We start from the raw sequence: 23,258 nt of genomic DNA on the forward strand, positions 1-23,258 counted from the left end.
GCTACATTCAGTTTCCATGTTTTAAATTCAGGTCTTTACAATATTTTTCACATTTGATCCATCAAAATGCATGTAATCCTGATAACCATATAAACAGTAGTGACGATTCCCGTCATCACAAGTTGACGTGTCACGCAATATCAGCGTGATTGATGAGCTTGCGCACATAGATGACCACAACTTTGTATTAACGGGGCATTCATACAAGTCGGAGATTCCCTAAGGTTTCGTGTTTTACCAACATGTTCTGAAAACCAACGCTTATTTTTATTTAAAAGTTTATACTTCTTTGTGCAAGAGGCACATAATATGGGTTCTTAAAATTGATGGAATTGGCAATAAAAAAAAATGCAACTAAGAGATTTTGATGAACGTAACCGATTTAGATGAAATGTGATGTGGAGATAGTTTGAGGCCCGGGGAAGGACAAAGGGTATTTTTAGGGTTCTGTACACAAAGGGTAAAAACGGGACCCTATTACTATGACTCCGCTGTCCGTCCGTCCGTCCGTCCGTCCGTCCGTCCGTCCGTCCGTCCGTCCGTCCGTCCGTCCGTCCGTCCGTCCGTCCGTCCGTCCGTCCGTCCGTCCGTCCGTCTGTCACCAGGCTGTATCTCACGAACCGTGTTAGCTAGACAGTTGAAATTTTCACAGATGATGTATTTCTGTTGCCGCTATAACAACAAATACTAAAAACAGAATAAAATAAAGATTTAAGTGGGGCTCCCATACAACAAACGTGATTTTTGACCGAAGTTAAGCAACGTCGGGCGGGGTCAGTACTTGGATGGGTGACCGTTTTTTTGCTTGTTTTGCTCTCTTTTTTTTGTTGATGGTGCGGAACTCTCCGTGCGCGAGTCTGACTCGCACTTGGCCGGTTTTTTATCAATCATCATCATCATATCATGCAGGCGAAGTCCCGAGTATAAGCTAGCTTAGTAGATAATGAAGATATGGTAATAGAATAGAAGATATAATTGTCGATATACTTACTTAAATAAAAATAGCTACAAGATTTTCTAAAATACAAATTTGGTGGTTTTTATATTGGGCACGTTCTTACGTAACATTCGTTTCTATTTCAGAATAATTCTCTCAATCCTGTGACCAATGTGACCGTTAAAAATCAAAACGTCGATCCAGATATGTCACATTATCGAGTGATAGATGACCGTTGGCACTTTCATATAACCTACGACGGTAAAATAATACCAATATTTCAAATAAATTATCCCTAATGACATAGTTAATAATTTTTAAGTTATTATCTATATTTGTGTATATGTAGGTAGTCGCTGAAACTCGGTGTGGAATATTTCAGCGATGCCTTCTTTATTGTTTGTTCTCGAAACACTATTGGATATAAAAGAGGATTGGACTGGTTTCGCTAAATAATTCTTTGAATGTGCCATACCTACCCAAAGAACCATAACCTAATTCAATCATCAGTATCATCACAATGAAAACAAACTTGTTTACAAATAAAGTTGGGAAAGAGAAAGCAGTCGTGTGAGCTTGCATAGGGGAGAATAAATGAAACTAGACAATGACGCGCAACACAATTGCAGTGAAAAGACACGGCAGCGTGCAGCCTCTGTAGCGAACAAGAGAAATGGGAGCCAGTCGCAGGTGCCACAATGTGCGTTGGAGGTGCAACAATGTGGGTGCTTTTGATTGCGACGTTATACGCGCCTTGATTGCGGGACGCTTCACCGGCCGAGTTTAGGCTCGCGGAAACCATTGCATTGTTGGTGCAAAAAAGTTATACAGGTATTCATCGCCCTACATTTTTATATGTACCACGTTGTAGTTGTTATTCATCTCCTTATTTTTATATTACACACATAACACACGTTTAAAACAGATTGCATAAATTATTTTATACGCGCCAGCGAAAATGAATTTCAGAAAGTCGTTCCGGTTTTTATTACTTATACTTATTTGTATTTGAATAGGTAGGTATTTTTATCATATAATAAAAGAAGAAAGTATTGCATATCAATCTAACTATTGTATCACAAATCTCTCCTAAAAATCGCATGGCCGACTTTAAACAAAACTCCTAAATAATTACTTAGTCCCTAAAATGCATCAAATAGGTACCATAGGCCATAGACTGTGGATTACAAGTTAGTTATATCTAGGGACGTCCAATCTACTTTAGCCGTCCAACTCATTGGTAGCAGTAGCAAATAAACCAAATTCACTTTGGCAGAGCTCTGACTAGAACTAACAGAAATTTAATTTAATTACCATGCCGCAGCGAACTCTGTTCACTTTTTCTCTGTCACTCGATTTAACAGCGGTAGGTATTTAGTTTGATTTGAACTGTTGCTAAAATTGTATGCTTCTCACTTTTAAAACTTACTAATCATAATATTAAAGGATGATGTTGTAATGCATATGTTATGAACCTATATATACTTACAGGTAGATTTTGTTTGCGTTTCCTCGATTGGCTCAAGTAAAAGTTGTCCAGTTTGACCACATTAACTGTCAGATAAGGACCAGACTATCGGACATGACAAAAACGTTCTGTACATAAGTATTTACTGTGTTGGTCCACAACAGAATAATATAATAAAATAAATAAAATATTCACCGGCCGAGAATTATCTATATCTATTACAGTTTTTGAGATTATACGAACTTTCAGTATTACCCACATAATAATTATATCCTATCATTTTGTAAACAACCCTTTTTTATATATTACAGGGTAGAACCCTGTTTCATTTTTATCGAACTGAAATTTGAACATTGTCATAGTGACATTAAGTCGAATTTCAATTTCATCTTGAAAATGTAACATAGAACCCTGTAATATTGGGCTAGGGATTATGGTATTATGATATTTAGGTTAACTAGATTTAACCGAAATTAATTTTGAATAATTAGTGAAAACTAGTTTCCACAAAACGCGTTTACACTGAAGCGATGCTGAAAACTAGTTGCAACTAAGAAAAAACGGGTTTAAAAAATGCGTTAATCAGCAAGCAGACGAGCCGCCTGATGGGAAGCGGTCATCGTCGCCCATGGACATAAGCAATATCACTGGCAGGGTTTTACGGTAACATGCACAAAACTTTTAAGTTAATATTTGCTAGCTACGACACCGAATTGAATTTTCTGAATAGTTGGCGAGGGTAACATTGTTCGGCACATAATTATTATTCATGGCCAGAACCAATTAAAATAAGTCAATATTTCTGTGCAAGCAATGATAGCTCAGTTCGGGTCGGCACAAAATGGCGCCAATTATTAACTTGGGTTAAAGTGACGTTTCACAACAATAATGTACCTACATTATACTTTTAAGCAAAGTATTGATACGACTAGATTAAATATGTATAATATATTAAAATCTGACAAATTGGTAATATCATCACTAATTTAATATATATATTTAGTTTTATTGACAGTTCCATGTATAATTATGTCAACAAATAATATAATTATATATTTGAATTCGATATCTTCCCTACCTTCTCATTTAGTTTATTTATGTTTTAATAAAAACACCAAAACTACACATAGAAAACTACAGATTGAGTCTAAGAAAACTCTGCAATATACAGGGTGTTGCCTGTAACACCAGCAAATAATTAAAATATATATTATACTCCTGATACGATTAAAACTTTTTTCTACTCCCGTACTTTTATTTGTCATTTAAAGGGTCGTGCGCACATCCTTAAAACCCTATCTCAAGACAAGTCTTTAGTCTATTCCCTAAAAAAGCATTTGTGCATACACGCAGTATCTTTTTGGCTCTTTTACAATACTTCGTGTAATGGCCACTTAAAAAATACATTGTTGCCAACCTTATAGTCATAACACACTGTCGCACCGCAACGCGACCTTGGTTCGTCGCACCCATAAGTGAGAACGAGAAAGAAATATATCTTTCTCGCACTCGCTTATGGGTGTGAATGTCATATCTGACAAATAAGTGAACCATAGACATGTTTTTTTTTAATTTCATTCATTCTTTTCCCGCTCGTACCCTCCATTCTTTGCGACTTCTTGAATATGAATAGTATTTGTGCCTGTTGAATGAAAACTTAACTTTTGTGTTAAAAAACAGTGTGTCTTTCAAGTTAAAATGGATGAAGACAAAAACTTAGTGTCTACGCCTGAAGATATATCAGTAATAGCACAAGAATCACTAAAAACAGGTAGATACCGTAGGTAGAAGTCCACTAGATGACATGAAAAATATTTGTTAAATTTACAATTTTATTTCAAAGTAAGTGTTTGGTCGTATAAAAAGTATTGTATGCAACGTTGTTTAACTGAGTCAAAAAATACTTGTGGCGTCTTTATTAAATTGTTCGCCTCAAATTGTTACTCACGCCACTCGCCTTTTTTGACCCCTCTTAAACAACGGTTGCATAATAGTACATTATTGTCGAGGTTCGGAAGTAGCTACTTGCAGGCTGAGGATTCGTTTTAAACGGACGACCTTGGGAGTCCGTTTAATTGAATCCGAAGCCAGCAAGTAGCCTTCCAGCCGAGTCATATATAGTGCTTTTCTCAAAAATGGTGCAAGAAATAGAAATATTTTACAGAACTTACAGAAGCAACGTTCTAATTTTCACAGAAAAAAATACAACCATTAAAAACATTTGCTTGCCGCCTTTAAAAAAAAAAAGAAGTGTATTTTTCTGCTGAAAATACGCCAACCTATTTGAGACACCTAAATAGTCGCGGCAGACTATCGCACCGCTCCGTGACCTTGGAGCGTCGCACCCATAAGTGAGAGCGAGAAAGAGATATCTGTTTCACCCATAAGTGAGAGGGAGAAAGAGATATCTGTTTCTCGCTCTCACTTATGGGTGCGACGCTCCAAGGTCGCGGTGCGGTGCGATAGTCTGTTATAGGCTTTATAATAATAAGTGCTGATCATCTGTTTGGCTGTTTAAGGGACCTATGCCTTCATTTGATATGGCCATTTAAAGTTTTAAAAAGTTTGGAACTCGTTAAATAATGGAATTTGTATGTGACATTGCAGTCCCGAAATCGAGACTGCAATGTTTTTAACTTTTTAATTTTTTGAATGACCATAAACTACGCACTTCGCGACCTATTTTTTAACCGGCAACGTCGACTTTGCCGTCCATTTTTGAGAAAAATACTATTGTTGAACAACTTTTAAAAATTATGAATCCTTTAGACTTCCACTATTTCATACAAATTAAATATTGCCTTCAATGTACGAGTACGCTGACATCAGTGTGTTTGACGTTGCTTGTGACGTTTTAAACATAACAAAATTAGCAATACATTGCGTCTTAGAACAAACTTTAAAGAGTAAAAAAAATTAAAACATAAGTTATTTGTTTATAAGTTGCTGAACAAATGTTGGTCAGTTTGAGGAGTACAGCCTACTGTTTAATTTATTGCTCCTGTTACAGGAAACATCCTGTATACATATATATAGTTTGAGTGTTCCTCTTTATATTTTATTTAATAAATCCCTTTGCACGGGTGTATTCCCAATTCCATGGAAGATCGCGCATATAGTGCCAGTATTCAAATCTGGTGACAAATCATCTTGTGAAAACTACAGGCCTATAAGCATATTGTCCTGTATAGCTAAACTACTTGAATCTATGGTACACACATTCCTGTATAACCATGTCAAACCATTCTTAGCTGACCAGCAGCATGGTTTCGTTAGTAATAGGTCCACAGTTTCTAACCTTTTAGAGTATAAGCACTATTTGTGCAACGTTTTCGCAACGCGAGGTCAGGTAGACTCCATATACACGGACTTTTCGAAGGCGTTTGATAAGGTGGATTATAATATTCTCTGTCACAAGATTGAGGCCTATTATGGCATTCATGGTAGCCTTCTTCGCTGGGTCCATTCTTACCTTCAAAACAGAAGTCAGCTAGTCGCCATCAACGGGTTCTTTTCTCCTGAGCTCCCCATAACTTCGGGCGTCCCTCAAGGGTCTCACCTGGGCCCGTTGTAATTTGTCCTATTTATAAACGATCTTGCTGATTTTTTAAGTTGCCCCTGTTTACTGTATGCAGACGATCTTAAAATTTTTAAATCTATTAATGATACGAGCGACTGCTTAATGCTACAAAAAGATCTTACACAGATATCAGACTGGTGTCATCGAAATCATATGTATCTAAATGTTAGCAAATGTCATGTAATCTCATTCTCGAATAAGAAGTGTAAACTCATTTATGACTATGAGCTATCGGGACAGAGTCTCGACAGGAAATCAGTCGTCAAGGATCTTGGAATACTGTTTGATGATCAAGTTTTCGTCCACACTATGATTATATAGCTAGTAGGGGCAGGCAATTGTTGGGTTTTATCTGCAGAACAACCAAGGGCTTTAGGAACCCAGATAGTATGCTTGTATTGTTCTTCAGCCTGGTGAGGAGTGTACTGGAGTATGGTTCCCCTATATGGACCCCGCATTACTCTGTACACAGCTCCGCTATAGAAGCGGTACAGAAGCAATTTTTGAAAGTTCTTGCGTTTAGATTTAAACTGGGACGTACATACAGATCGTATACTAGTCGACTAATCAAGTTCAATATCCCCACACTAGAAGCTCGTCGTAAGATGTATGACTTTTTGAATTTATATAAAATTATACACTCAAAAATGGACTCTGCTGCACCATTATCATCCATTACCTTTAACACACCTAGATTTAGAGGTCGTAACACTAAACTTTTCGCACTTAGAGTGTACAAAAACAACACTTCATTCTATAATCCAATTACAAGAATGTGCCGCCAATATAACGATTTAACAGCCGGTGATCATCGCGGTAGGGGCATTGATATTTTTGACCCTCACATCGCTAGGTTTAGGAAGTGCTTGGCTGGCGTCCTCTTCTCCTCTTCTCCCACTAAACTGATGACATCTGCCTTAATCCTCTAAGTTTGTTTCATCTGTGATGTTTAATAGTCTTTATATGTAAAGTTCGTTACTCGTTATATTGTAATGTTTAGATAGTTTTTTCTTCTCTGATATTTTTCACTGTAGCTATAATATGGTGTTAATTAGTTTGTAATATTTCCGCTAAATTGTAAAACATGCTGTGTACACTTGTTTTGGATCTCGTGCTAGATTTAAGCCATAATGTACAATTGTATTACCCATGATATTGTACGATGTCTGTTTAGTGTACCTAATAAAGTAAAAATATATATATATAAAAATATGTATATATGTAAAAAATATATATATATATATATATATATATATATATATATATATATATATATATCTAAGTAATCACGCACTGGTAGCACTTTCCTCGTAAAAGGTTGCATTATTAAGGTCCGTACCCAAAGGGTGTCAACCTAAGCCTACTCCGTCCGTTTGTCTGTCTGTCCTAAAAAGGCTGTGTCTTCTAACTGTACTCAATAGATTCCGAGACCATAGAATTTGTCTTACAATAGGGTTGTTGACACATGTTGAATTTTATAACTAAATCTACTTAAATAGATAGAAAATGAGCAATTTATCACAATACATTGGAAGATTTTCGATTCCTTACATTTTATTTAAAAAAAAATTGTATGACAACAATGTACATAAACTGCTATGCTAATGCTATGCTATGACTCTTAGTCGTAAAATGTTTAAATCTAAACTTAGATGGGTCCAACAACATCAAGAGCAAATAAAAATGGACCTACTTGCCGCACATCACACGAAAAATGATTTTCGAAATTTTTGGAAAATGACGAAAAAGTTGGACACTAGGCCTGGACTTTCTGTAAGCGTGGAAGGAATTTCAGATCCCAAGGGGATTGCAAATGTATTCAAGGACCATTTCAACGTTAAACCCGCTGTCTCGCCCGTTGACGGGCGGCGGCAGTTGCTCGATATTGGGGTATCGGAGGGGAGTGACTTTCAGATCCATTTCAGTGCAGATGACGTAAGAAAAATAATAAAGGATATGAAGAGAGGAAAGTCGCCCGGTCACGATCATTTAAGTATCGAGCATCTGCTGTTTGCTGGTCCTCACCTGCCCCGCGTATTGGCAATGTTTTTTGACCTTTGTATATGTCACTCGTACCTACCATCTGATTTGACCAAAACCATTGTTGTGCCCATTGTCAAAAATAAAACGGGTGACATATCCAACAGAGCTAACTACAGGCCTATATCTCTAGCAACAATTGTGGCTAGGGTGCTCGACGGCTTGTTCAATTTGCAATTGGACAAATGTATAAAATTACATGATGCACAGTTCGGCTTTCGAGCCGGTTTATCTACCGAAAGTGCCATCATTTGCCTAAAGCAAGCTGTAGAGTACTACACACGCAGAAGGACACCTGTTTATGCGTGTTTTCTCGATCTTTCCAAAGCCTTCGATCTTGTCAACTATGATTTACTTTGGAATAAGCTTGATGAAGTGCATTTTCCTAAGGAGCTCACACGCATATTCAGGTGTTGGTATGCTGGCCAACGAAATTGTGTTCGCTGGGGTAATGTGTTGTCGGACGAGTACGGTCTGGTGTGCGGGGTGCGGCAGGGGGGACTGACCTCACCTAAACTTTTCAATTTGTATATCGATGCCTTGATCGGCGAGCTCAGCAGTACACGTGTGGGCTGTCATATAGATAGGGTATGCTTCAATAACATAAGCTATGCCGATGACATGGTACTGTTGAGCCCGTCGGTCGGTGGTCTGAGATTGCTTATTGAGAGGTGTGAGTCATATGCCCTAGCGCATAACCTTAAATATAATGTAAGCAAGAGCGAGTATATGGTCTTCAAAGCGGGAAGCAAGTGCCCATCACACATCCCACACATTTGTTTGAATGGCATGCAACTGAAAAGGGTTACCTCTTTTAAATACCTTGGGCACTTGGTAACCGACGATTTCTGCGATGACGCTGATATCGAGAGGGAGCGGAGGGCCTTGGCCGTGAGGGCCAATATGATAGCTCGCAGGTTCAGCCGGTGTACAGCGCAAGTAAAAATAACATTATTTCGAGCGTTCTGTACATCGCTGTACACCTGCAGCCTGTGGACTCGATACACGCAAAGGGCTTTTAACGCGATGCGCGTACAATATAATGACGCGTTCAGGGTACTGTTGCGGCTGCCTCGGTACTGCAGTGCGTCCGGCATGTTCGCTGATGCTCATGTGGACGGTTTCCAAGCGACACTGCGCAAGCGCTGCGCCGCGACGCTCCGCAGGGTGCGCGACAGCCGCCACAGTCTCCTGGCCGTCGTGGCTGGCAGGTGGGACAGTGGCCTGATAAGGCACTGGTCCTCTCTGCATTTATCTTTAGTACCTAAGATAGTTATTTAAGTTTATTTTAAGTTAACCTTAGCTATAAGTATTAAATTTAGATTAAGATGTACTAACAAAATATGGACCATGTTTGTCTGAATTAAATGCATTTTATTTTATAAACGCAATATTTCATCCACAACCATACATCGAAACGGCTTCTAACGGTACATGGTGACGTCACGATGTATTTTAGTAGACATTTTGTTAGAAGTGCGGGTGCTAGACCTTGACCATCATTTGTAACTTTTGTATTGCTTTATGACAATGGGCCCCATACAGACATTTGATTCTCAAAACAAACTTGATCGAATGATACCATTCATAAAAAAATTACAAAAATTATGCATCATTAAGGAGACAATTCAAAAAAATTATGTAATAACAATGTGATATCTAGTGGCACGTATGTACTTGTACAGGTCCAGGAGTAAAACTAATAATTAAAATATTCAATTGTTTGGATTTATGATTTATTTGCCTTTTGTAGCAAACTCAGGCCGAGTTAATATAATGTCTATCTAGAGGTCCGAATCCATACGTCAGTAGTATAAGATTTTATTTTACTATTTATACCTTATCAGCCCTATCTTGTTCTATTAGATAAATAAGATTGCGTTGAGATACACCATAAATCCAGTACACTAAGCTTGATGCCTCCGGGACGTCCAAGTGGGGACGGAGTCGCAACAAAGTTACCAACTTCAGAGTTCAGGCATGGCGTGTCGGGGCTCGTGCAAATTTCACGTCTAAACCTAAATTGGACATAATTATTGACTAGACATTCACAACGTAGAGCTTACATCAGATTTTAACAATATGGATATTATGGATATTGTTAAACTAACTCCAAAACCCCGCAAGATAAAACACTTTAGGGATTCCGATATAGATCCGTAACTTAGTCGTTAAATAGCATCGTGTTAAAAATTATTTGAATCAGCAGAATGATAATTTAGTTAATCAATCAAAATTGTTCCTTAGCCACAAAAATGCCTTTGTACAATGCCGATAAGGCAACAAGGACGTCTCCTCCAAAGTTTTACGTTTACGACCAAATCGGGCGCTATAATAAAGTTAACTTGAACACCATGTCAACGATCAAATCATGCTGAGTGCTACCGTGAAGACACTCCTAAAACAAATGAAGCGAGTTTACAAACTCTCTCAATCCCATCCCGCTCAACTTTAACCACTAGGTAATAAAAGGAGGCAGACAACGAGTTTCTGAATAAAATGCAGTCAGTTAAATAGATCCGACAAAGTGAAATTAAATTCTTTTAAATTAATTACTTCCCGTAATTATAAAAAGTATTATTCATGCGGTCGACACAAGAAAATATTAAATTTTAACTTCACAAAATGTACAACTGTCATTCAATTTTACGTTAAACATGACATTTACGGATACAGTACTCTACAACAAATACATTGAAAAAGAAAAAAATCGGTGGATGTGTTTGTTAAGAACCAATAGATAAAATCACTTCATTTGTTTTCCTAGCTCAGCGTGTCGCGATTCTAGGTTCTTAATAAAATATCCCTCCTCTGGTGGAAACACAGCTCACGGGTGCCTTGAGAAAAAATGTATCGGGATGACAGATGCTACGAAAGTCACGACTATTTCCATACATTATTTAAGTTTCGATGGGCGTTTTATATCAACGATTGCCGTCTTGGTTAGGCTCTCTGGCCTATCATTCTCGTCTCGAAAGCTGATAAAATACTACTTACAAATTACGCATTGTCGCGTCGTTACACAGATCTTAAAGTCGTACGACGACTAGATTGTCTGTGTTGTAATAGAATGTAACCCGTCGCCTCTGTAAAAGGGTTGAAATTATTAATGGCTTCAGTTCTGGCAAAACATAAAATATACCTACGTATGTTGTAAATCTATCACTAGTAAAGTTAAAATAAAAAGCTTAACAAGCACCGGTGAACCGTTCTACGATTAAGTTTCAAACAGTTCCACAATTTTAGATTGTGTGCTCTATCGAGTCGAACTTTATCTAGCAGCTGATTGCGAATCTATCCTGAATAGTAGAAATCGTTAGATCTTATTTCTCTTTCAAAAGTTAACTTATTTTTATCTCGGCAGGGAAATAGTTAACGTTTGCAATGTTTGTGTGCGAGATTGGGTGACAATGCAATATTATGGTACCATCGAGCTGATCTGATGATGGACATAGGAGGTGGCCATAGTGGTAAAATGCACCTTCAGATGTTGTTTTCTTTGTTGGCCTGATTGTTGCAATTGCAACAAAGACTCGCTACATGCAGTAATTCACCAAAATATGTTTGGAATTTAATAACTGATGTCGGAAACAAATACACGGAACAGTAATGTGGCTATTGTATATCTGACTACTGCATACTGCGTTTTCACGGCAAACAATAGTACATTGTGCAGTTAGAGAGTTATGTTCAAAATTGTTAATTTAAGGAAAACAGAAGGGGTTTTATGGATCGACATTATAACTTTACAGTCGCTCGCAGTCCCATTACACACAATATTCACATGAAATTTCCAAGAAAATTGTTATACTTATGTTAAACTAAAATTAACGTTAATTTCAACGAAACTTTCTGATCACTAAAGAATATTCGTCCGCCGTTTTGGCCATATTTGATAAAAATCGTGGAAGGAAAAGATTCATACGTTAAATTTACAGGTATAATATAAAAAGAGTAAAAATATTTGAAACACATAATGATATCATTTTCTTATCACGGCCGTATTTATACAAAACATATATAATTATAGTGGCATTACTATACTAAATTAATCTAAAATAGGCCCTTGAGGCATTGTACCAAGGATGCTGGCGGCATTTCCTCGCTGTATCGCAATGCTTATAAGATGCAATGCCGTATTAAACAATTCTTATAAGATGTCACAGCGATACGATACCGATCTGTCAGTGTCAAACGTGACGTTTTTGGTTGAAGAAATGTCACTTTTGACACTGACAGATTTGACATCTTGGATGCTAAATTTGACCCAATTTCCGATTGAGCTGAAATTTAGCATACACATGTAAACTGGATGACAATGCAATATAGTTCAGACTTCAGAGAGGTCTCCATTTTGAAGCAATAAATTCGATCTTATGTTCTACTCTCTATTTGACAGTACTTTGTTAGTAAAAGGGCCGGTATGATTTTGTAGGATCCCGCTCTATTCATGCAATTTGAATATTTTTATCCAAATTTACGGAATATACATGTGCCCGGCGATTTAATCAAAGGTCTACCACAGAATAAATAATAGTACTAAGTAACTCTACGTGTATAAAACGCCTAGTTAATTTAGTTTACTCAATTTCCCGGTAGATGTCACTTTTGATTTCGGCAACTAGCGAACGGTGGTCTATCGTGGATTTCATAAGATATTTAAATTTATTTTTGTACTTTGAGAGGATTTGTGTGGAGTTTAGTTCAGCCCGATTAAACATACTACTGTTTCTAATAAACGAGGTGTTTGATTTGACGCTTTCCCTTCGAAACCAGAGTCCAAAATTGTACATGGTCCTTCGAGCCGGATAAGCCAGTGGCTTTTTTGAGAGTTCAGTGCGGATTGCACTTCGTCCCGTGCTTAGCAGTGGATCGCTGCTTCAAAGGCCGGGTAGAGTTTCCAGCTAGCTGAGGTTGCTAGCGCCATCTAGCGACGAGTAGCCGAAGCTAAAAACGGAAGCGGATACGAGTGGCAGCAGTTCGAGAGGTCAAGTGGCGCCATCTAGTACCAGCAACTGGAAAAGGAGATCAGCGAAGTGTGACGTCACAACGCGTCAGTTCAGTGAGTGTGTCAAGTGTGAATCGTGAGTACTTTTAAAATTATTTCTCAAGAGATTTTCAACCTTGTGAACAATGTTTATTTTGTGATATCAGTTTATTTTGCTATGGAATTTTGAACTTTATTTACAAGAAGATATTTACTTTGAAGAATTCAATTGTTTACATGGACATAGAAAATATTTGGTAGTAGTTTGTATGGAATATTAACTTAGAATAATTTAGTAGAGTAGACTTAGAATAATTCGCAAAATCCTGTTGGAACGGGGAATCCATGCCCGATTTTGCTCAAATGTATCAAAATTCAAACACTTGTAAAATTTTCAAATATTTTTATGGTTTTTTATAACTTTATTTTATAGTATTTTTATAGTGCTATAAAGTTAAGTAGTTGTATTAAATTCAAACTGTGTTTTGCCTAAAGTTAGTCATTTGTATTGCATCATGGATCTATTGTTAAACTTTCAAAATGACTTGTCTAGTCGTATATTCAAGACACGAGTTAATTTCGAAAAATTTCCCAAGGCACGCATAACGGAGCATTACATAGAGAGTCGACTAGACACCCTAGAGCAGCTATGGTCTGAATTTAGACAAGGACACAAAGAGTTGATGCGTACATATGATCTAGCACTTATGAAAACAAAAAGTTATATTATTGAGGACACTTATGACAAAACAGAGGATGAATACACAGATTATAGATGTGAACTAAAAGATGGGTTGGCTGAATTTGTAAGTTTTAATTCACGTCAATCAAAGGTCAACAATGAGGAAAATACTTACACTAGGTCAAATTCGGTAAAACTGCCTAAATTAACAATCCCTAACTTTTCTGGCAAATATCAAGAGTGGACGACATTTAGGGATTTATTCTTATCAATGATCCACAACAACAACTCTTTAGATAGCGTGCAAAAATTACAATATCTAAAAAGTTATTTGACAGGAGAAGCAGAGCAGTTGCTGCGCAACATACCCGTATCAGACTCGAACTATAATCGATGCTGGAGTTTGTTAGAACAACGATACAATAACAAAAAATATCTATCGCATTGCATTCTCACCCGGTTACTAAGTCAAAAGAACGCAGCTTCTGAATCTCCTGCTTTTCTTAAAGATATTCTAGATACATCAACAGATTGTTTGAGTGCACTGTCTAACATAGGCATTGACGTTTCCACATGGGACGTCATAGTTATACATCTGTTGACATTAAAATTAGATCCAGAATCACGTAAGCAATGGGAGCTTAATGTAGCAGCTAACTCGGCTTCAGATGCTTTGCCTACCTTTGATCAGTTCAAAGAGTTCTTGACCAGCCGATACAGAGCTCTAGAGTTCATTGCGCCGAACATGAATAAGATCACCACTGCTTACGAGAAACCTTCGGGTACTTCAAACAAACAAAATGTATTTCATATTGCCAGCGCACCTGTGTTAGCGTGCGAGTTTTGTAAAGAGCCTCACAAACTGTGTTTTTGCAAGAAGTTTGCAAAACAGGACTTAGTAAAAAAACATGAGTTTGTAACAAAAAATAGAATGTGTTACAATTGTTTAGGAAGTAATCACACTGCTAGATTTTGCCAAAAAACAACTAGTTGTCGAATTTGTCACAGAAAGCACCATTCCTTGCTTCATTCAAGGGAGGTCTCAACTTCAGCTGCCAATTTAGAGAATGTAGGTCAGGTAACTGAAAGTGTTTCGGAGGAAGCCACACACGTCTCTCCAGAGAACAATCAAACAGAGATCAAGCCGATAGTCAACTGCCATGCGACAGAGATTGCTAAAGAAGAAACGTTGTTACCCACAGCCCTGATAAAGGCTGAGTCGCAGACAGGTGATTATCAGGTGATACGCGCGTTAGTAGATCAATGCTCACAGGCTTCATTTGTCACTGAAGCTGTTGTGAAAGCATTAGGGATAAAGAAATTTCCCATAGAGAGTTCACTCACAGGATTAGGTGGCGAACAGACCTCTGAGGTCCCTAAATATGCAGTTGAGTTGAAAGTTCAATCGCTCACCGATCCAACCTTCAGTATTGTAGTGAAGGCGTATGTTGTAAAGAAGATCACTACTTACCTCCCAAGCGAGAAGGTAGTAGCTCCAGAGTGGGCTGTGTTAAAGCAGATCAAGTTGGCCGATCCAATGTACAGTTCACCCAACGAAGTAGATGTTCTGTTGGGAGGCAAAGTTTATTGCCATATAATTATGGATGGATTACTGAAAGGTCCAAATGGATTTCCACTAGCTCAGCGCACCACGCTCGGGTGGATTTTGTCAGGCCCAATATTTTCGACGAATGTAAATGAAACGGAAAATGTTACCGTCTTACACACGCAGGTACTTGAAGAGAAGAAGAATATAAAAGCAAGGCTATCAGTTCACACCAAGTTTTTGACTGCAGAAAAACATGAGTACAAAGATCGTTATGCATCTAACTCGATAACAGAAAAGGAGAACAGGACCATGGTGAGGTTGCCTTTCCATGACGGTCACACCTGTAATAAACCAAGTAAGATTAAGGTTATAAGGTCACACCGGTTTAGAAAGGAAGCTTTTAAAGAATAAAATAGAATCTTACTTACCTTATCTAGCGCAGTTATCGACGAACAACCTGAAAATAAAAATGTATAATATAATATACTTTATTTTAATACTTACCTGGAGTTAATAAAAAGAGAAATCCCAGCACTCGGTGACACTACTGATGCTGTCGCTACCTGAAACATAAGAGAAATTAGTATTCAAAATATATATTGTATATCACGTTTTAGAACAGCAACAAGATATATAAAGAAAAGCATAATTATTTTGGTATATTTGAAGCATAATTTATTTACAATTTAGGAATATCTTACTTACCTTGATTAGTTATTTTTTCTTGTATAGAATCTTGAAATTCAGATGGTCGTATCTTCACTTTAAATTAGATCACAACGTAGTTGTCAAAAACATACAAATGTAAAGTGAATAAGTACAGTTCATCACTTACAACGGGCAATGTTTACAATTTTAGTTCTCGTTATTTACTGTACAAATTTCTAGAAAAGTCTGAAGTTGAGGACATCTTTTGAAGAACATGGAATTTAAAGTAATCTACTTCAATCTTCTTTTGTCTTTTATGAAGTGTGATTTTTTCGGCAGAATTACTCAACAACACTCATTTTTAGTTCTGTGTTTTGTTAAAATATATTGTTATGAGTTCTTTTGTATCGTTAACTTTAGTTCAAAACTGTGTATTAGCAGTTACATATTTTAATGAGTTATAAGATAATAGATATTAATAGATAGATGCATTATTATTGTGACTTACTTCGAGTTTATGTTATGTCTGTGAAGATTAAGAGTATTGTGTTTTATGTTGTGTTTATGCAAACTAGTGTGTTAAAGAAAACTGAACCCACCACTTTTGATTTGTATTCAGTTCAATTTGGATTCCTTGGTTGACTTCATGGTGGGCGGTTATGATGAAGGACATGTCGTCCTTGGTGGGCGGTATGTATAAAACGCCTAGTTAATTTAGTTTACTCAATTTCCCGGTAGATGTCACTTTTGATTTCGGCAACTAGCGAACGGTGGTCTATCGTGGATTTCATAAGATATTTAAATTTATTTTTGTACTTTGAGAGGATTTGTGTGGAGTTTAGTTCAGCCCGATTAAACATACTACTGTTTCTAATAAACGAGGTGTTTGATTTGACGCTTTCCCTTCGAAACCAGAGTCCAAAATTGTACACTACGTAAACTTAATATAAAACAAGCAACAACGGTTGCACTCCGGGAGTGCCGATAGAAGTGAAAACTCACCTCACTAAACATAGTCGGTAACAACCGACGCCCGGTAACACGATACATACGTTTAGCGGAGCTATTCTATTTATTTATTATATATTATTATCATTCTCAAATAAGATCACACTTTTTCATTGACATGTTTATTTACATACTGCCATGACAACGTCAAATTATTTGAACATAGGTAAACAGTCTTGAAAAGGAGTCCGCAACATAAATGTCAAATAACATTGAGTTTTTCTTTATTGATTTAAATGCCATTTAAATTATGAGTGGTCACCTTACTGGGCTTACGGTCACGTGATCGCCTTACGCCCCTTACGGTCACGTGATCGCCCTACGCTGTCTCGAGTTTATCATTTTTCCCCCACCTCAAAAAGTGCCCAGCGCCGCTAAAGAAGTTTTCACTTCAAAAATATTGCTAAGAGTTTCTTACTAAAGAGGCAAGAAAGTATTATCATTATAATCAACTTGTTAACAAGGGAATGTATTATAAATAACTGTTTTTTATTTGGTTTTTGCATGTCCGCATGTTCTTGAGATTAATGATAAAGGTTATTTATATGACATGCGCTGGGTATGCGGCACCGTGCTGACATAATGACATTGTCCACGATATATGGGAATCTGCAGTGTACATAGAATATTACTTCAGTGAGCTTTATAGGTAGCTCATTCTACTGATATTATTAATGTGAAAGTTCATTATTTTTATATTCGTTCCTTAATCGTTATGTTTAACCTAAATAAGACATCGGATATCAATACTTGTGAATTGAAGATAAATATGAGTAAGAGATTATACTGTCAACAAAAACTCAAAGTAAATATAAATATAAAGTTCAAAATAGGTTGTGCAATATGTAATAAAATCTACGCGGGTCTCAGGAGGCTAAAAGTGTTCTTGTCATGAATAAAACAATAATTCAGTAGAGTAAATGGACTTGATAATTGCTTCCACAAATGTCGGTTCACTTGAAACTTTAGCAGAGATAATTTGATAGTAGGTGATTCTTTGGGAATATAAGTTAATATCAAAGTTTTAAATGTAGAGTTGAAATTAATAATTAGGTACATTATAATTATGAATAATAAGAATCAAACCATACATTTTCTTTTCATATACAATACTACTTCAAGCTTCCCATCAGGCGGCTCGTCAGCCCGTTTGCTGATTATCGGATTATCACATTAAAAAAACATGCGACTTCCTTTAAATATATGTCTGTGCATGGTTCTAATGGCAAACGTCACATTTGCGTCCGGACATCCTTCTCTACGGGTACTACGGAGGTTTTATTTTATTTTTATGTATTTTAAAAGGGCCATTTATTTCAGGTGCGTCCTTAATTATGCTACATTTCAGTCGTAAAATAACGACGGTTTTTTTTTCGAATTCGCAACCTAAAACTCCATCCAATAGGTATGTATTTGATCTAGCAAAAAAGTTTTTTATAAACAAGGAAAACCTCACAAAATTTACGAAACTTTGGCCTAATTTTACGAAATTTTTGTGGGGTAACCCACATCACCCTTCGCATTCGTCATGAAATTGAAGAAACTAACAAGAAACTTTCTAAAATTTTGGCGAAACTGACGTACCTACGCTTTTGTCAATTCAATAACAATCAAGTCACGTGTTGCAGTAGCGATCGAGTCCGTGGAAGTTGAAGTAAAATTATTTTTAAATTAATCATGAATTAAGAGTTGAGTACAATATTTAAAACTTTCACGTTTTGAACACATACGTATTAACTCACATTTATAGACGCGCGAAATTTATTTCATTACCTTTATTTACCGATGTTTCGACACAGGTTTCGCTGGTCGTGGTCGCGGCTAACTGAGGGAGTTGAGTCCTTGGAATTTAAACTAGTTACGTTGCTAGCTAGCGACACCTACCATATTTTGATATAGGTAATATACGCAATTTAATATTACATTACTTTTTTTTTCAAATGTTAATTGAAAATACTTTTAGAATCTCATTATCATTGCGGTCAAATACATTCGTATCATCTGACAGTTGTACTATATTATGCCAAGTAAGCAAAGTACATAATAAATTTATTTTTTCGAAATGTTCGGTAATGATCACGTTTTATTGCAGCAAAACTAGTACGAGAAAAGCTTTATTTTCATTACGTAAAAACTCGAACAAAATAAAACATTTTTGTGTTGTTTACGCGGAAGGGAAGTTGTACGAAATTCCATTACTATATTGTTTTTACCTTTTAAAACGCATGTATTGACTAAAAATAATTATTGAATCCGTGTCTACATCCCCCGATACAGCTATCATTCCGGTTATAGGATAGAGTGAGATAGAGATAAATGACACTAGATGTCTCGTTTTTATAAGGGTCTATGATTGTGCGAATACTGCTTATTAAAATTATTTAATGTTTTTAAGGACATCAAGTTTGTAAACAGCATGCACATATCGCTTTTATTGCACAATTAAGTATGTAAGTATTTTAGGATTTATTTTATTTTTAGGGTTCCGTACCTCAAAAGGAAAAAAACGGAACTCTTATAGGATCACTCGGGTGTCTGTCTGTCTGTTTGTCCGACCACCCCCCCCCCCCTCTTCATCTCCGAAACTACTGGTCGTAAATTAAAAAAATACACAAAATAGTTCTTTACCTATAGATGACCGAAAAACCTATTAGAAATGTGAAGTCAAGCGTGACTCGAACTTAATGTACGGAACCCTTGGAACGCGAGAGACTCGCACTTGGCCGGTTGTTTTTAGAATATACTTACCTTATTTCCTCGCACGTTTGGAGAAATGCACTATATATGCCTCGGCAGTAATAGCACTTCAAGGATTCGTCTTCTTTATTGGACTCAGGTTCGCATCGTCCAACAAAATCGGATCTCATCCGCGAATTGCCATTTTCCGGCCTCTGCAATAATATAGGTACTATTCTTGTCAAACATTTTTCATTTCCTTAACAACTTTATTATCTATTTTGCGCAATAAATAGTATTTTCCAATTCTACAGACCTACAGTCAACGTGTATATTCTTTATGTATGTACACATACCTGCAAGCCTGCCTTTAAGCGTAAAATAAACGATACGAGTAAATTCTATTTCCAACTATTAACATTAAAAACGAGAACTTTATTATTATTAAGTACTATTTTCCTGTTACATGGAACCTACTCTGATATTAAATATGTATGTATGTTTGATATTGTACATTTTTAATTAATTTTATAGAAACATTGGTGTTGCTATCGGTGTTTGAACTACTAAGTAATCTTTTTTGTTACGTAATTTTTAAGGTACAAAAAAACTAAAATTTGATGCCTTTTCTTTTATAAATTCATATATGAGCCAGAACGCTTATGGGTGACGTCATATCGTGGGATTCGACAGGTTAAAGCACCTGTACCCATTTTTCTGTTTATTTACCTATATAAAGCATACTCGTAGAATAAAACATTTTCACTTGTCAATTGTTGGTTCGTCGTTATAGTTAATATATATACCTATCTGAATTAGAAATCCTTTTATTACTATTTGCACTGATTTAAATAAGACGGTGTCAAGACGTTAACAGTTATAAATAAACTCAAGTAACATGATTTCACTTGTTAAATTCATTCAAACTAATGAATTTTCTTAAAAAGTAACAGGTTATCGAGACGCGCGATCAGAGAGGATAAATCTTAAATGGGCAAGTGACTGGAAATTCTAAACGTTTCCAACTTAGTGACTTTTACCCAAATTCAATCTGATAAAATAGCACCGGCTCAATTCCCCCGATAGCAGTTTAGAAGCGACCGTTCACTTAAATTATATTACTTCAACAAATACTAATAAAAAATATCTACTTACTTTCCCATAAAAACGAAGACAGGCACACGACACAATCATCAGTTAAAAAGTTACGTTGTCTCAAAATTGTATACTTTCATGTCACTAAATTCGTTTCATCTTATAGAATAGTTCTATTGCGCAACTGTGTGTTGATCAATGAAAGTTACAGTTTATTTGTTTTTAAGCCCGACCACGTGGAATTAGCGAGCGCGAAAAGTCGGAAAATTTACCGCCAAAACCGGCCTCCCCCGAGACTACCATCCCTCCCCGTGTCCCACAATATACTGACAACTGTCACCGAGCACCCGGCCGGCATTTTGCTCGCTTTTACTAGCACCGCTTTTCCTCTTTTGCCCTATCTTGCTTTATCGAAAATTTATATACATAGAAAGCCGAACACACATACAGTATAGCACTCGCCGGAGTCGATGTAATTCTCTATTTGCGCTTGTGTGTGTAAATAAATAATATCTGTGTGAGTGTTGGAAAACCAGACGCATCTTCATGGCAAGCAATGCCTCTGCTGCACACCGTAGCACCTGAAGAGATCTATAATATCATTTAATACAAACCAACATAAGGTCTATTTCGTTTTGGTTAAACCGAAAACTTAAGTTCATTCAGAACCAACGCTACGCTACATTGCGCATGTCCGTTATCAGTCTTACGGTAAGTACTGAAACTACGAAAACTATTGCTGTCCTTATTATTCTTCAAGCTTATTTGTTCTTTCATACACAACTCCAACAAAGACTGCATTTTGGGATTCAATTCTCTAACTTGTATAATTATGTATTACAAACTAAAGTTCAGCCCTTTTAATAATTTGATTTATTAAAAAAAAAACATCTTGTGCCTCTTTTCTAGTAAGTAATATTGTTTTTCAATGCAGTGTGTTAGAAATTTTTAGTCACAAACCTATTACATTAACCATATATCATTATTTTAAACTATAAAGCAAAAGTAAATGATTTAGGTTCACTCCAAAAGCTAAAAAAAGGTAAACAAAAATTAGGTACACTAAAGTGAATCGAAACATTTAAGTTAGATCAAATACGGCGCACTCCAGTCGAAGAGCAATGAAAGCTGACGGTACTTAATCTTTCTTGCATAAAATATCGGAGCGAACCAGCTGCACTATTGTAAAGGTATCGTAGGTTCGTGTTCGCCTCTCACTCTCACTGAGCGTAAGGGTGAACGAGATGGATGTGCGTGCTAGGAATCCCGGACATCATGTTTTTATTTGTTTATTTAAACTTCATTGCACAGAAAAAAATATACGATGACAAAGGCGGACGTAATGATACACGGCATTCTCTACCAGTAAATCTTTAGGCCAAACAGATAAGCTTGATGCATTTGAATTTTTTGTTGTAAATTTTAACAAAAAAGTTATCGATGAGATCCCTCAAAAAATATTGTGCATTAGAAGCAATTTTCATATTTTTAGCTTTTGTGTATAAATTGTTACAAATTTTTAAAGTGCGTTTTAGGCCTAATTCTTGATTTTTTTTCTATCGAGCGAAAGTCAAAACATCAAGGTTCGAAGAAAGGCTTGAAGATTGAATTTTTGGCAACCGTATTGTGATCTAAAAAAGCGGTACGATTTTTCAAAAACTCTGCTCTCTCCGAGCGTACGGCAAAAATCATTATCAAAGGGATCTTTTTTTGTTTTTGCTCCTTATAAAATGTATAGATAAAAGCGAATTCATTGTATGTTAATTCATAATTTAAGTTTGTTCGTAAGAAAAATGAGACGCACAGAAAGAGTTTTGAGTTAAATTTATTTCCCCTGTGCTCGGATGAAGAGCAATGAGTATTTGTACAAAATATGTTTCAAGTATTATCATAAAATATGTTTAAAATACTTACTCCATTTTTGAGTTATTCCCACCAGGTACCGCCAAGCCGTCACCAGTGGAAACAACTGGGATTTTTTTTCTCGCCTGTCCCCAGTGAGAAAAAAAAACAATAGTTACCACCATTTGAGTTGAAAAATAAAATCCAAATGAACGCTATTAAATATTTATCATTCAAAATCACCCTTTACGCATCACACTGATGCGAGTTTCCACGTCGATCCGGTGTACTCGTATGAGTGTGATAGCGCTATGCGCGTAAATAGCGATGTACCGCTCGCATCCAATGTGAAACCGCCTTAAGAGCCAACAGGAGCTAAGATTTAAATATTTTAGGTAAATATACCCGTCTCGCTAACGGAAGCGGCTCCTAAAACTAGTGCGATAAGGACAAGGCGAAAAATCCTGCGTAAAAATATCAAAAATCGAGGTTTCGTACTCGACTGTTTCCTCCTCCAAAACTTAACCAATCGTAACCAAATTTTGAAATCTAAATGATTATGACATTATCTGTGTCGGACCGTTTTGCTTTTTTGACTAATTGATGTCAGTTTTGAATAGCACGCCTCTCATTGCGGCATAGTCAATTAGGCCATTTTGGCCATTTTTGAAGGGCTCTAGCGTCTTAAAAAACAAAAATATCAAAAAAAGCAAAACGGTCCGACACAGATATTGACAATATTAATC

General features: G+C 36.6%; 1 protein-coding gene across 1 annotated transcript in view; it reads right to left on the reverse strand.

The window, feature by feature from the left end:
• The window catches only part of LOC134658373 (lachesin-like), a 58,700-nt gene extending 37,612 nt beyond the window's left edge, over positions 1 to 21,088 (reverse strand). Inside the window, exon 1 of the mRNA XM_063514034.1 lies at positions 20,731 to 21,088. Coding sequence (XP_063370104.1) covers positions 20,731 to 20,769 — 39 coding nt within the window. The 5' untranslated portion in view covers positions 20,770 to 21,088. The remainder of the gene's footprint in view (positions 1 to 20,730) is intronic.
• Positions 21,089 to 23,258: the final 2,170 nt, after the last annotated feature.

This window comes from Cydia amplana, chromosome 2 (assembly GCF_948474715.1).
Source record: "Cydia amplana chromosome 2, ilCydAmpl1.1, whole genome shotgun sequence".
Lineage (NCBI taxonomy): Eukaryota > Metazoa > Arthropoda > Insecta > Lepidoptera > Tortricidae > Cydia > Cydia amplana.